The sequence below is a fragment of the Rousettus aegyptiacus genome, unplaced genomic scaffold (genome assembly GCF_014176215.1).
Source record: "Rousettus aegyptiacus isolate mRouAeg1 unplaced genomic scaffold, mRouAeg1.p scaffold_m13_p_8, whole genome shotgun sequence".
In the NCBI taxonomy this organism is placed as follows: Eukaryota; Metazoa; Chordata; class Mammalia; order Chiroptera; family Pteropodidae; genus Rousettus; species Rousettus aegyptiacus.
This window is the reverse complement of record NW_023416311.1, coordinates 17,202,944-17,216,279: the sequence shown is the minus strand read 5'-3', so window position 1 is coordinate 17,216,279 and position 13,336 is coordinate 17,202,944. Positions and strand designations below refer to the sequence as shown.

Here is a 13,336-nt window from a genome sequence, read left to right as displayed (position 1 = left end):
TCAGCTCATCAGAGTTGAGTGGTTGTGACAAAACAAGATATGCCATGGAGGCTAATTATTTATTACCTGGCCCTTTACAGGACAAGTTTGCACAATTCTAAACTCACGTACGTATCACTGGCCTGGCCTTAAGATAGGCTGGGGAAGGGTTTGAAATCTCAGCCTATGAGCTTTGCAAGCAAAACTCCGGTTGGAAAGCTCAGCTTTTTTTTTCCATCTCGTATGACCAATAGTCTGTTCAATTTTAGCTCTGTATTTCAGTAAGAAGCCTATTTTCTTTGGAGAAAAACTTGTTAAAATTGGATGAAAAGAAAATACAAGCACTTAACCACATTTGTTCATTGTCATGAAAATCTCTATCCAGGTTACACGGCCCCATTACCCCCTAGACTGAAACTTCTTTCCTGCAAAAATCGAGCAGTCAGTAAGGCTTAAAAACCATCATTTATTTTGTTTCGGTTTACGAATAGTTTGGAAATTCAGGTCACTTTTATGAGATTGAAAATTGTTTTTTAATGAGAGCCGAATCTACCCCGGGCTGGCGGTGCCCGGAGGCCTCACACCGCTCTCCGCCCCTCTCTTCCAGCGTGGAGGACATCCACTTCCTGGTGCTCCAGAACCTGATCCAGAGCACGCTGGCCCTCTCCGACAGCCAGATGAAGTCCTGCCAGTCATTCCAGGTGGGTGTCGGAGACCCAGCATCAGCTTCGCAGCAGTGCTCTGGGACTGGGGAGGCTCGGGCCCTCACTGCTGTCATCTTTGAAAGGTATAGGCACAGGATCCAGTGACCTCCAAAATCCCAGTGCTCTGATGAGGGCTGGACTTGGAGGCAGGGCCGGAGCGGGCAAGGTCCTGCTCCCAGGGGTCCTCGTCCAGCATAGTGACAGTGGACGTCAGGAGGAAGCCATCAGGGTTGGAGGTGGGGAAGGAACATGTGTCTCACGTAGACGTCAAAGGATTACTTTGCTGTGGAGAATGGTCAGGGGCTGAGGGAGGTGGCACGTGTAGAACAGGGAGAGCAGTTGGCTGGAAGCTGCAGCGAGAAACGGTGACGGTGTGAACTAGATGGTGGCAGTGTAGAGGGCATGAATCGGATGCACTGGGAACATGTTTTTGGGGTCGAGCCAACCAGACATGCTGATGGGTTGGGCGAGGAGTAAGAAAGACTGGTATCACGAGCGATTCTGCATTGACTCCTGGTAGCTGCATCCCAAGAAATAAGTGTGGGGTGCAGAGCTTTCCTTTCTCTCCACACACCTGTCCTCCTCTGTGGTCTCTGAGGTGTGACATGATGGTGGGAGTGAAGGTTGATAGTCAGGATCAGGCTCACCCCTACCACACCCCCAGGTGTTGGCTCCAGCCTCCCCATCCCCCATCGCACACTAGTTACTTCCTCTAGACCATCAGCTCTGCTCTGGGCAGCCGGGGGACCGGCTGTTCGTGCAGGCGCCGGAGAAGCGCACTCACCCACGGCTGGCTGTGTTGCAGACGTTCCGCCTGTACCGGGAGTATAAGGACCAGATTCTCGTGAAGGCCTTCATGGAATGCCAGAAGAGGAGTTTGGTCAACCGGCGCCGGGTCAACCACACGCTGGGCCCAAAGAAAAACCGGGCTTTGCCCTTTGTGCCCATGTCCTACCAGTTGTCCCAGACCTATTACAGGTGAGCACCTGCTCAGGAGCCCTCAGCCGGGGCTGGGGAAAGGCCGGAAACCCAGGTCAGAGGCTGAATCTGGGTAGCGTATGTGAGTGGAAGTAATAGGACATCCATCTTCATCAGAGGGCCTGGTGCCCAGGGCCTCTCGTGGGCTCTCATGGCCTCATGTATAAGATGCAGCCTCTGGGAATGAGTTTTCTCATTCACACCTGGCCTTCCTTGTTTGGGAATAAGGTTAACTCTTGGCACTATTTTGTGTTGGGCATTTACCAGTTTTGTAGGTAGTTCGTTTCCCTTTCTTCTGTCAAATCAGGTAAGATGAGTTTCTCATTTAACAATTGGTCCAGTTAAAAGCACCCTCCTCGTTGGGCACAACCCCAGTCCCTAACCCTCATACTCGGAGCGGCAGCAAGCGCCCATCTTACGAGTGCACACACTTCCTTTCGAAGCCATCAGGTATTTCTCAGACTCATTTTGCAGCACAGCAATCTGAGTGGTGGCGTGGACTTCCTGGAGCCTCCTAAAAGGAGCGCCCCTCGCAGCCCCAGCCTGGCGCCATGCCAGCCTCGGGCATGCTGGTCTTCGTTGCGCGTCTGGTGTTCTCTGCACCCGCAGCCCCCTTAACCGCACGGAGGAAGTCTATTAAAATACAGTCCCAGTTCTCCTTGGCTGGCCCTTCCTTTCTCCGTGCTGCTCCCCCGACCAGTCCTCAGATCTGCAGAGGCTGCATTCAAAAACAGCAACAGCAGCATGAATGTTGTTTTGTTTCTTTTATCCATCTCTCTACCTGTGACTTCAGACACTTGCTCCTTTCCTAAACACCCATCCCTAGTGACCCTCAGTCTCCTTTGCCTCCCCAGGGAGCAGCCTGATGTGATAAAAACATAGCCGGCCTAGGAGGCAAAAGATATGCACCCCAAGTCCAACAAGGCCACTTCTTGGACTGCAGCGTCCTCATCTGTGAGCCGAGGGGTGGTGTCAGCAGATCAGGAAGACCTTGGTCCCTCTCTCTGACCTCCCAGGTCCCTCTGTCTCTGCCGTTGCAGAGTCTTAGGAAGTGATACTCTGGGCAGAGGCAAGGGCTCGCATCTCTGCGGTCACCTTTTGCATGCCCTCTCCTCTCTGGATGGGTTCAGGGCTTGCCTTGTAAAGAATGTTAATACAAAAAGTACATTCATCTTCCCCAAATAGCACCTATTGTAGTGAATGCCTGCGAGGCATAGAGTTAGATAAAAAGACATGACCCTGCCTCAGAGGTGCTCAGGTGAGTGGAGAAGACGCAGTTAGGCTGAATGCAGCGCCATCATTTGAGAGAAGCTGGTATGTTTAGTTTGGACCACAGTGATTTGAAATGTGTGTAGCCTATCTGAGTAAAGGCCTCCAACATCCCATCCTCAGGAAGCCTTTCGCCTGCCTTCTGTCTGTGTAGGATCTTCACCTGGAGATTTCCGAGCACCATCTGTACGGAATCATTCCAGTTCTTCGACAGAATCCGGGCTGCCGGCAAGTTGGACCAGCCTGATAATTTTTCCTTCAAAGACCAGGATAATAATGACTCCTCAAATGACCTGGTGGCATTTTCTTTGGACGGTCCTGGAGGACACTGTGTGGCCGCCCTGACCCTCCTCTCCTTGGGCCTTGTCGCCGTGGATGTCAGGATCCCCGAGCAGATCGTGGTGGTGGACAGTTCGATGGTGGAGAACGAGGTGATGAAGAGGTAAGGGCCGAGCCCTCACCAGTCACTCACGCTGGTGCTGCGCGCGCTGCGCTAGGTGCAGCTGGGGCTCTGGGCACCGTTACTTCCTCGTGATGTGGTGTCTGCAGGTTCATTCACTCAGTCATCCGGTCTGTATTCAGTCAGCAAGCGTGTGCTGACTTGCCAGCACTGCGTGGGCATGTGCTGTGCAGACCGCAGAGCGGGGGCGGTGCCTGCGGGGGCCTCACGGGTTGGGGCCTCAGACCTCTGAGCCGGGAATGCCCGCACCGCATCCAGGCCCGAGCCTTCTGCCGGTGCCTCAGGTCGGGCGCCAGGGGCACCAGAGGAGGCGTGACTTGACTGTGCCAAGGAGAAGGACACGGCACAGTGTGGCAAGGAGGGGTCGGCAGAGAAGGTAGGACTGGCACAGCTTCCTTGAGCACATAATAACTGAACCAGGATTTGATGAGAAGTAGGCCTTCTTTTAGACAGACGAGGAAGGGTTTTCGGCCAAAAGAATAGCACTTACGAAGACGCAAGTGTGTGAACGGGTGAGTGTGGGAAGGTGGGCCAGGAGGATCCGGAGTGGCAGTCCCTGCTGACCTTCACAGCCAGAGGCTCAGGGTGTCCTCGGTGACTGCAGGCCATTGCTCAGGCCAAATCACAGGCACTCTGAGGGCGGTGATGTGCTCTGGGCAGGCGGCAGGGCAGCAGACGGGCCAGTCTGAGCCCCGTCACTTAGGGCAGTTGTCTTCTCCCAGCCTGGGGAAGGACGGGGCCTTGGACGAGGACGAGGATGAAGAGGAAGACTTGGACGAAGACCCGGGGGACAAGCGCCGGAGCATCGAGGTGAAAGCCCGCCAGGCCTCACACACCAACTACCTGCTGATGAGGGGCTACTGCGCCCCCGGCATCGTCAGCACCCGCAACCTCAACCCCAACGACAGCATCGTGGTGAACTCCTGCCGCGTGAAGTTCCGGCTCCGCCAGAGCCCCGCGCCCACCCAGCTCCGGCCCACTGGTGAGCGCCCCCGCCAGCCCCAAGGCCCACCCCCCAACCCCCTCCCCCCGCCCCTGGCTCTGAAGGCCAAGTACGGAGATGCAGCCAACTGAGGCTGAGGCAAAAACAAAGAGAAACGCCGCCCACCCTGGCAGCTGGCTGGAGGAGCATGTGTCCCGGATGCCTTTTCTGCTGCCCCCTCGCTGGGGAGCGTCCGGCAGTGCCCACACTTGTGTTCGAGCTTCCACCGCAACTTGTTATCAGTCACTCATGCACGTGTTAGCAGCAGCGGTCCCCTTGCTCCGCCCCCACGCCCTAGCCTGCTCGCCCGGCAGCTTTTTCGCTGTTCTGTCTTCAGTTCTTCTGGTTCCCTTCCTAACTCTAAATTATGCATTTTTATGAAATTTTTAAGTATTTTGATTTCTTGCCATGAATAATGATTGTTCCGCTTACATTCATTATTTCTACCTTCCAATTTTTATACGTTTTTTGTTCTGTTGATTACCTTTGAAACTTTAAATAATTGACTTAAACCTCCGTTTTCTGTACACTCAATTTTAAGCAGTCTCTCTTCCCTCTGCATAAAATGAGAGTATTAGAGCCCTTCTCTTCCCCGCATTTCTCTTCCTCCTTTCCGCCCCTTTCCTTCCTGTGCCAGGCTTACTTTATTTTCACAAGTCAAGGTGGGTGGTGTTTACTTTTGATTTTGTAACCACAGTTAGTATTCTGTGGCAAACTAGTGATCACCTGAGACCATGGTCTTAGCAGACATACCTTTACAGGAAGCAACAGGTAGCAGCCGGGGCTCATGTACGCATGAGCAGGGGTTTGTGGAACAGCCCCACGATGGCTCACAGAGTCTGAGGGGCAGCGAGCATGGCACATCGCGAAGCGTGGGGCCCAGGGCCGGCCAAGTTGAGGACCTCCCCTCCAGAGGGTCACAGTTTTCCAAACCCAGCACCTCTGAGCTCCTCACTTGGAGTCTTAAGCAGGAGAACCATACTAGGCCCTGGGGAATCCAGCCCTGTTGGCTGCAGTCAGGGACCCAGGGGCATGTCTCAGGAACCTGACTGCCAGGGGCCGAACAGTGTCTACCCAGAAGGTGTCCCCTCACTGTTTGGGGAGCAGTGAGCTGGCACTGGAGCATGTGCTGCCACAGTAACACTGAGCACTGGCCTGTGGAGGGGCTTCTGCAAGGGCCCATTCTGATCCTCTTATCTTCGCAGACACTTCTCTGGAAGATCTAACAGTGGGAACCTCCTGCCTGCCGGACATGTTTACCAGGCTGATAAACAGCCAGGAAGACACCTGCAGCCTAGAAGAGTTTGTCCACCAGGTGGAGCTGTCTGGGTATAAACCTGGAGATGTGTCTGCCGCCTTGGAGGTCCAGGCCGCCGTTGCAGCTGCTGGTTGCTTTGGGGTGGACAAGGCAGAGCTGAGCAGACGGTTCTCCTCATTTGCGAGGGCCGATGGTGAGCGTACCAGGACCTTCACAGACTACGTCCAGGTGAGCTGTGCCCTTCGGTAGCCTGGGGTAGCTAAAGCACAAGTTGCAATTCACAAGCCAAGTGCACACTGCAGATGCACTTGGTTTAGGGCATAGACATAAAACATTATTGTTTTTTTTTTTTTAAAAAAAAAAATTGAATTCGTTGTCTATATTTAAAAATAGGAGATTTTTGCCTAAAACTCAGCTTCTCCTGAATGTTAGAAGGCCTAGCCAGACTCGGTCTTGCTCCCTCAGCATAATTGGCTGAAGCCACTTTGCTCACCACTTGACCTGCCTGGGCCCTTGAACCCGAGGAATGTAACAGCAGATGGACCTCTTAAATATAGCGCCTTGGGACCTGGCCGCCCTCCTGAGCATCGTCAGGAGATGGAGGCCGTCAGATGCTCGTCACTTGTTAGTGCTATCATGGCGATGCCTGCCTTCCAGTGTCATGAGGGAGGAGGAGGATGGGGGCCAATGTTTGTGGTTACCAAGCAAGTTCTGATGCGTGCAGGAAATGGGAGGAGCTGCTGTTCACGGGGGTTCGATTTTTCATAGAAGTCTTGATACACCTGGAGCCCGGGGAGGTGAGGGATGGGGATTGTCCCCAGGCCTTGGTGTGGAGCCCAGGCAGCTGAGATGACCATCAGGCAGCTCCCTTGGTTCCCTGGCGCCCTACCCAGAGGCCCAGAGGGCAAGCATCCCCAGCAAACGCCCCAGACTCACATGACCTGGATATGAGGTCTGATTCGGGGCAAATTTCTTGAACCCTGACTTGTGAGGTTTTAATAGGAAAATTAAAAGAAAGGTGATGGTGACCCTAGACAGCAACAAGGACTTTGGAAGCAGGGCACCGTGTGAATGTAAGAGAGGCTGTCATTCGTGTGGGAATTTGAGTGGTTACTGCAGAAGCACTGGGTAGCACTCGGGGTGTCGGGTGTCGGGATGTGGAGTCCTGTGGGGGAAAGAGACATAAATTTCGAGGGCACAGCTGTGGTTCCAAGAAGTTCACGCATATGACTTGTTTTACAGGTAAGACACACTGAGCCTAGAGAGGAGCAGGACTACCCCAGATCCACAGGGTAGCTGGTGGCTGATCTGGGGCTGGAAGCCCAGCCTCATCCTCATGCTCGAGTAGTCTGCCCTGAAGGCTGGGGAGGCAAACCCCAATGGTCCTGGGGTCCCGCACAGACCCGGCGTGTCTCTTGCTTTTCTAGGACCTCCTGGAGCAACACCAGGTGCTGGAAGTCGGCGGCAACTCTGTTCGCCTGGTGACCATGGCCTCTGCCCAGCCCTGGCTCCTGCACTCGGTGCGGCTGAAAGGGAAAGAGGAGGGCACCGACGCTCAAAGAGACGACCCCCCGGCCAGGCCTCCGGACGGGCCTTCCCGTGAGAGCGGGCGCGCTGAGAAGCAGGCCCCGCCTTCCCAGGGCTCCCAAAGCAGCAAGAGGCGCGCCAGCTGGGCCAGCACTGACCCTGCCCGACAGGGTGGGGAGACCGCCTCCGAGACGGCCCAGAAGCCCCCGGCGAAGAGGCCCACACTCCAGGACGTGCGCTTGTGCCCCAGTCCCGGGCCCAGAGCGGAGGAGGGGACAGAAACCCAGGCGCCTGCTCTGCCCGTAGCTCCTGGAGACACAGGGGCAGCGGAAGCCGGACAGGAGGACCAAGCGGGTGTCGGGGTACCGGGCTCCCCAGGCAGAGAGCGGCTGAGCTATCAGGCCCAGCTTCCCGAGGACTCAGAAGACCCCAGAGGTGTGGAACCTTGTCCCTCACCCTCCTTGCCCCACCTCTACTCTCTTTATTGTCCTGGGGTGGGACCCTGATGCCCTTTACTCGAGCTTTGTGGCCTCGAGTAACCTGAAGGGGAAGCGACTTCCCTGTTTATGCCTAGCGCTCCACTAGCGGGCAGGAGGCTCCTGCAGCTCCTAGGCAGGTCTGTCACTAGCAGAGAGGGACACGGAGTGAGGGATTCCAGAAGCATGTTTCCTGATGTAGCCAGTGGGAGGGGACAGTGGCAGGAATGGAAGGGAGCTCACCTGCCCTCGGGACCGGCACTGACTGAAGCCTGCCGTTTCCCGCCCTGTGTGTGAGTCCTTTTCTCTCTGCAGTGGCCTCGGCAGCTGGTTTCCCAAGCATTTTGTTTGGGGCAGGGTGGGGGCTGCTTTCGCCTGAGGGTTATACACACACAGCTCTGCTTCGGTCAGGGCTTCTGGATGGAAGACAAGCCTCCCCTGGTGGGTCCGAGCAGCTGTGGGGAGCCCCACCCCACCCCCAAGGCCACTGCAGTCTGTTCCAGTGTTGTTCAGGGCATGCTGGCTTTGGCCTCCATGGCCACCACTCGGAGGATGGAGGCTCCATGAGGAATGGGGTCGCTGTCCCTCGTTCCCGGCTTCCCCACACAGCCCAGAAGTGCTTGTGGGGGGAGGGGGGCCAGGAAGAGATGCACTCTTGCATTTTAAAGCCCCTCATGCCCTGTCCCTCTTCTCTCAGGTTTGGCAGAGAGTTCTGTGGCCGGGAGCCTCTCCCAAGCAGCACGGGAAAGGTATGTGACTCGGGGTTAGAGGGGAGCTAGTCCTCAGGGTTCCTGGGCAGGGGACCCAGAACTAATGTTTACATGTGAAGGTCTGCCGCAGAGGTATGGTATTGGACAGTTTGCCTGGTTCTTGGCCAGGATCAGTTGGAAGTGTGCAGGACTATTTGTTCTGCTCACTGGGGGTTCAAGGTAAGTGGTTCTTGCACGTAGTAAGTAGGGCCCAGAAGTGCTAGACGCATGCGTTGTCCAGGTTTGTCTTGAGAAATGGGTTGCAGAGAAGCCTTTCTGGTGAGGGTGTGGCTCCGTGTGTTTATCTTGCCCTCAGCTTGGTGGAACCCACGTGCTCCAGGCTCCCAAGAGCTCATACTCAGCCCCCCAAGGCCCAGTCACAGTGGTCAGAGCCAAGTGTCCAGCTAGTCCGGAGCCTGTCCCACTCCTGGGCCCCTTGCGGCAGACCAGTCATCAGTTTAGTGTTTAGCAGAAACCTTTGTTCTAAAGAAAGAGTGACTGACACCCCGTGTATACGACAGAGTAGAGCTTCTGCATTAAGACTTCTGTGCGCTTGGCCTGAAGGTGGAGGCAGCTGCCGGCCCTGGGTCCCAGATCCAGCGGGGCAGTCTTCTCCCTCCCCTGTCAGAGTGTCCCCTGGCGGGACATGGGAGCCATTGGCTCTTCACAGTCTTCATTAGCGCTGAATCTGAGCAGATCCCCATGTCGTGGCTTTCCTCAGCCGGTTCTAGTGGGCCCTGGGGTTGGGAGCCCTGTGACCTGGCCCAGGCAGCAGGCTTCCCTGTGAACAGCCTGTCCCCCTCTCCCCACCGAGCCTGACACCCGTCTGCCTACCCTGCAGGGACTGTGAGAGCGTCTGCTTCCTCGGCCGCCCGTGGCGCATCGTGGACGGCCACCTGAACACGCCAGTGTGCAAGGGCATGATGGAGGCCGTGCTGTACCACATCATGACCAGGCCCGGCGTGCCCGAGAGCTGCCTGCTGCAGCACTACCAGGGCGTCCTGCAGCCCATCGCCGTGCTCGAGCTGCTCCAGGTGCGGCAGGGGCCAGGACCGCGGAGGGCTCCACACAAGCGCCCTGGCTCCCTCTCCCTGGGCTCTGGGTGGGGATCTTACAGGGCTGCTGTGGTGGGTGTGCTGGATGAGTTTCAGGGTGCAGCCACTGCATACAGGGGCAACCCACAAGGGGCAGCAGATGCAGAGATCGGCCCACTGGCCTCCTGGCAGGGAGCCAGGCTCCTCAGAAGAGCCTTCTGCTGTGGGTGTCCCCCTTGTTACTTGCTTCACCTCCGTTCTCCGGCCTGCACAGAGAGGTCTGAGGCAGCTCTGTCCCCATTCTGTCCCCCTGCATCTGGCCTCTTTGCCCCTTAGCACTGCTGGCACCCAGCCCTGCTTCTCAACACCCTCCCCTCAGCCTCCTGCAGCCCCAGCTCCTGCCCTGGGTTCCTGCCCCCAGGCTGGCTCTCTTGGTGGCCTTCCTGGGTCTTGTCGCTGACATTTTCTCTAGAGCAGGAGTCACAAGCTCACAGGCCCATGGGCAGGCTGGTAAATGAGTGACAAGCCCTCGCGGGTGGCGGGCAGGGCTGGAGATGTGCCCTCAGCCTCCTGAGGGCCAGCAGCTGGGACGCAGCTCAGCCTGATTGCCACACTGCGTCCCCACGGCCATGTGTGCCCAGTGGCTCCTGCTCCTCGACAGAAGCTAGAAACTGGAAGTTAAATGTGAAACTTCCTGAACTTTCAAGCATGTACAGGCCCAAACACAACCTAATCCGGAAGCAGGTCGGGCCCATGGGAAGCCACTTTGCAGCCCCTGCTGGGCACTGCGCTGCTTTACCAGTGCTGGTCACACTGTTCTCTCCTGCCCTGGGCTTTTGCCTAAACCCTCCTAGTAAATTCCTCCTCCTCGCTCAAGGCCAAATGCAGGTGTCCCCTGGTCTGGGAAGCAGCAGACGGGGTCCTTAAATGCACCTATCAACCTGTGTGTCTGGTGTCTCCAGGGCCTGGAACTCCTCGGCTGCATTAGGAAGCGCTTGCTGAGAAGGCCCACAGCCGTCTCACTCTTCTCCAGGCCCGTGGTGGAAGAGGCAGAGGAGCCCCCCAGCCCGGGCGAAGGTTCCATGGTGTTCTACGAGCCCACGCTGGACTGCACCCTCCGGCTGGGCCGCGTGTTTCCCCACGAGGTCAACTGGAACAAGTGGGTCCACTTATGAGGCACGTGGGGCCGTCTCAACCCTCCCGTCCCTGCCACTGGCTCCTGAGGAGGAAGCGGTGTGGCCCAGCCAGGTCGGGGCACAGACAGCCTTGCACCCCGCCCAGACACAGGGAGGTCTGTGCTGAGCCTCCAGCCCTGACTGGACCTGGTTTCCCAGCCCTGGGAAGAGGGCCACCCATGCTCCTCCCCTTGCTGGGGCCGTGGCCATTGGTGCAGGCACGTTTCCACCCCCAGCAGGCCAGCCGCCTGTCACCCTGCTGAGCCTGGGCGGGCGAGTGTGATGGGCCCATGTGGTGCTGCTTGGAAACAGTGATGCCTCCCAGGCCCTGAGCCTCCTGCGTGGACCTCAGCATGGCCGACTGTTGGCCCGTAGGGGCTGGGAGCTCTGGGCTTTGGGGTTTGCCCGTCTGTGCACACCCCATAGTCCAGCTCCCAGGACCACAGCAGACTTTCTGGCTCCCCAGAAAAGCCAAGTGCCCCTGAGCGTCAGGGCCTTGTAAGGACATGTCACAGAATGGGGGCTGTGTGCCTTGCCCCCCGGGGCCCCAGCAGAGACTTAGTCCTCTCCAGGCAGGACATTTGACCCCTGAGGCTGCGACAAGCCACCCAGAGAGGAACCTGCAGGTCCCTTTATAGCCTTTCAAGCCACTTGGCAGGCTGCCAGCGGGGTGGGTGTGCCTCTCCTGCTGGCTGGAAACCAGGAGCTCTGTAGGTTTGGGGTTGGTTTGTTTTGTTTCTCAGTCTCTTTCCTCATTATAAATCCGTGGCATGTATTTATTTATTTTTTAATTAAAGCAAAGTAAAGTACATTTAGTTTTCTGTTTCCTAAAGAGTCTAGTCCCCAGGGGATTCCTTGTCTTGAGCTGCAGAAGAGCCAGGAATGGGTGGATGTTCCCAGTAAAACCAAAGGACAGGGGAGGAGGCTAAGTTCAGCCAGTCAGGGCGTGGCCTCGCCTGCCCGCCTCTGCCCGAAGCCCTTCCTCCGTGCCAGCCGGGCAGTGCCTGCATCTGAGCAGAGAAGCTCTGGCAGATGCGTCAGGCAGCACCAGCCAGCGCCAGGTGGCGGAGGCCGCAGGCCTGTGGCATGGGATTGGCCCATGGAAGTTCTTATCTTCTTCAGGTGCCCCGGTTTTTTTTAAATTTGGTTTTGCCTTTTGTTAAAAATCCAAATTTCATTTTCTCTTGAAAAATGGAGAAATCCGGCGAAATCTGGGAAAACTGCATGTGACAGTCAGAAGTTGGGACATGGCCCCCAGTCACCACTGCCCTACCCCTGGGTTTGGTCTCACAGCCCCCACAGCTTCTGTTCCTTATAAGACCAGCCCGTCCAGGCACTTTTGACCTGCAGCGTCTGACCTGGCCCAACTTGTGGCCTTGTGTTTGTTTTAACTCTGTCAGGGACCTGGTCGCTGGTCACTCGAGGCCCGGCTCCAGGGTGGCCAGGCACAGGAGCGTGAGGTCTGGAGTCTTTAGGGCGAACCCCACCCACACAGCCAAGACCTGGCCAAGTCTTAGCGTTGTTTTTTTCTTTCTGTTTTTACTCAAGTGTAAAAAGATAGTGTTTGGGGGGATTTTTTGAGATAAAGTAGAATAATAGTGGTCGTGAGCTGCTTTACGAACAGCAAATGCTTTACAAATGCTGGTTATTTGGGACTGTGTCGCGTGATGGAAGAAAGGCGGGTTTGGGAATCTCGACACTCACACCCCACAGGGGTGCAGCGTCCCTCGCAGGCTGGGTGGGCTGAAGGACACCAAGTGCCAGCACAAGCCGAGTTCAGCAGTTCATCGCCTTTCCCGTGGCCCCTAGGCGAGGGACGCATTGGGCACGTGCTGGGGAGAGGGGACACAGGGGCGCGGGCGCAGCTCTGAGTGGAGCAGGGGCCTCTCCTGTGACCACCACTGCACGTTCACACAGCCCGCCTGCTGTGCGAGGCTGGCCCCTCCCCCTCCCTCCCGCCACCCACTCATCCGTCCACCCGCCCCCATCTCTCCATCTGCCCTACCCACCCACCCATCCCAGGCAGCTCTCTGCCCTCCCAAGCTCTGCACAGGGGGCTCCAGGAACCACGGCATAGGCCAGAAGCTCGGATGCCTTTGGGGATCCAGAAGGTAACCCAAAGGAGAAGAAGGGAGCCGTGGCTTAAATACTAGGGAGTGGGAGGGACCGTGAAAAACAAAACTGTGCAAGCCTGGGTGTGAAGGAATTCACATTTAGAAGAAAAAGATTTTAAATGCCGACCACCAAGTAAAGGCAGAGAGAGCAGGAAGGGGCACTGCACCCAGATGGGGCACGTCCTGCTCGCCCTGGCCGGCCACCCACGCCAGGCCACGCCAGGCCACACCAGGCCACGCCAGGCCGTGCTGCAGGGCCCGGACACCCTGGGCTGTCCTCTGTTTCTTGGTCCCTCCTCACTTTTTTCACTCTTACTCCTTTTTACTTACCTCAGTGCCATGTTAATCCATTCTCTCTTGAACACTTAAAACGTCACAGATATGACTTAAGCCTCCAGGCACCTTTCTCCTTCACGCCTCTTTCCATTTACGCCCATGTTATGCACACCCAGAAAACATGGGCCTGCAATGCCAGTTTTACATAAAAGGTGCTATCAATTCAGCTTGAGCTGTTCACCCAGAGAGCCCCCGGCACACCTGCGTTGGCACACGGGGAGCTGCCTCCTCCTCACCAGCGGGCACCTGGCTCCAGGTGCTGAGTCTAACCCGCTTCTCCCCAATGCTCGGCACT

The 13,336-nt window shown here is 56.7% G+C and overlaps 1 protein-coding gene across 1 annotated transcript in view; it reads left to right on the top strand.

Moving 5' to 3' along the window:
- Window positions 1-11,402, top strand: part of GTF3C1 (general transcription factor IIIC subunit 1) — a 68,065-nt gene extending 56,663 nt beyond the window's left edge. The window contains exons 29-37 of the mRNA XM_016136785.2: window positions 587-680; window positions 1,489-1,661; window positions 3,085-3,372; window positions 4,113-4,372; window positions 5,578-5,858; window positions 7,058-7,592; window positions 8,331-8,382; window positions 9,224-9,416; window positions 10,379-11,402. Coding sequence (XP_015992271.2) covers window positions 587-680; window positions 1,489-1,661; window positions 3,085-3,372; window positions 4,113-4,372; window positions 5,578-5,858; window positions 7,058-7,592; window positions 8,331-8,382; window positions 9,224-9,416; window positions 10,379-10,591 — 2,089 coding nt within the window. The 3' untranslated portion in view covers window positions 10,592-11,402. The remainder of the gene's footprint in view (window positions 1-586; window positions 681-1,488; window positions 1,662-3,084; window positions 3,373-4,112; window positions 4,373-5,577; window positions 5,859-7,057; window positions 7,593-8,330; window positions 8,383-9,223; window positions 9,417-10,378) is intronic.
- Window positions 11,403-13,336: the final 1,934 nt, after the last annotated feature.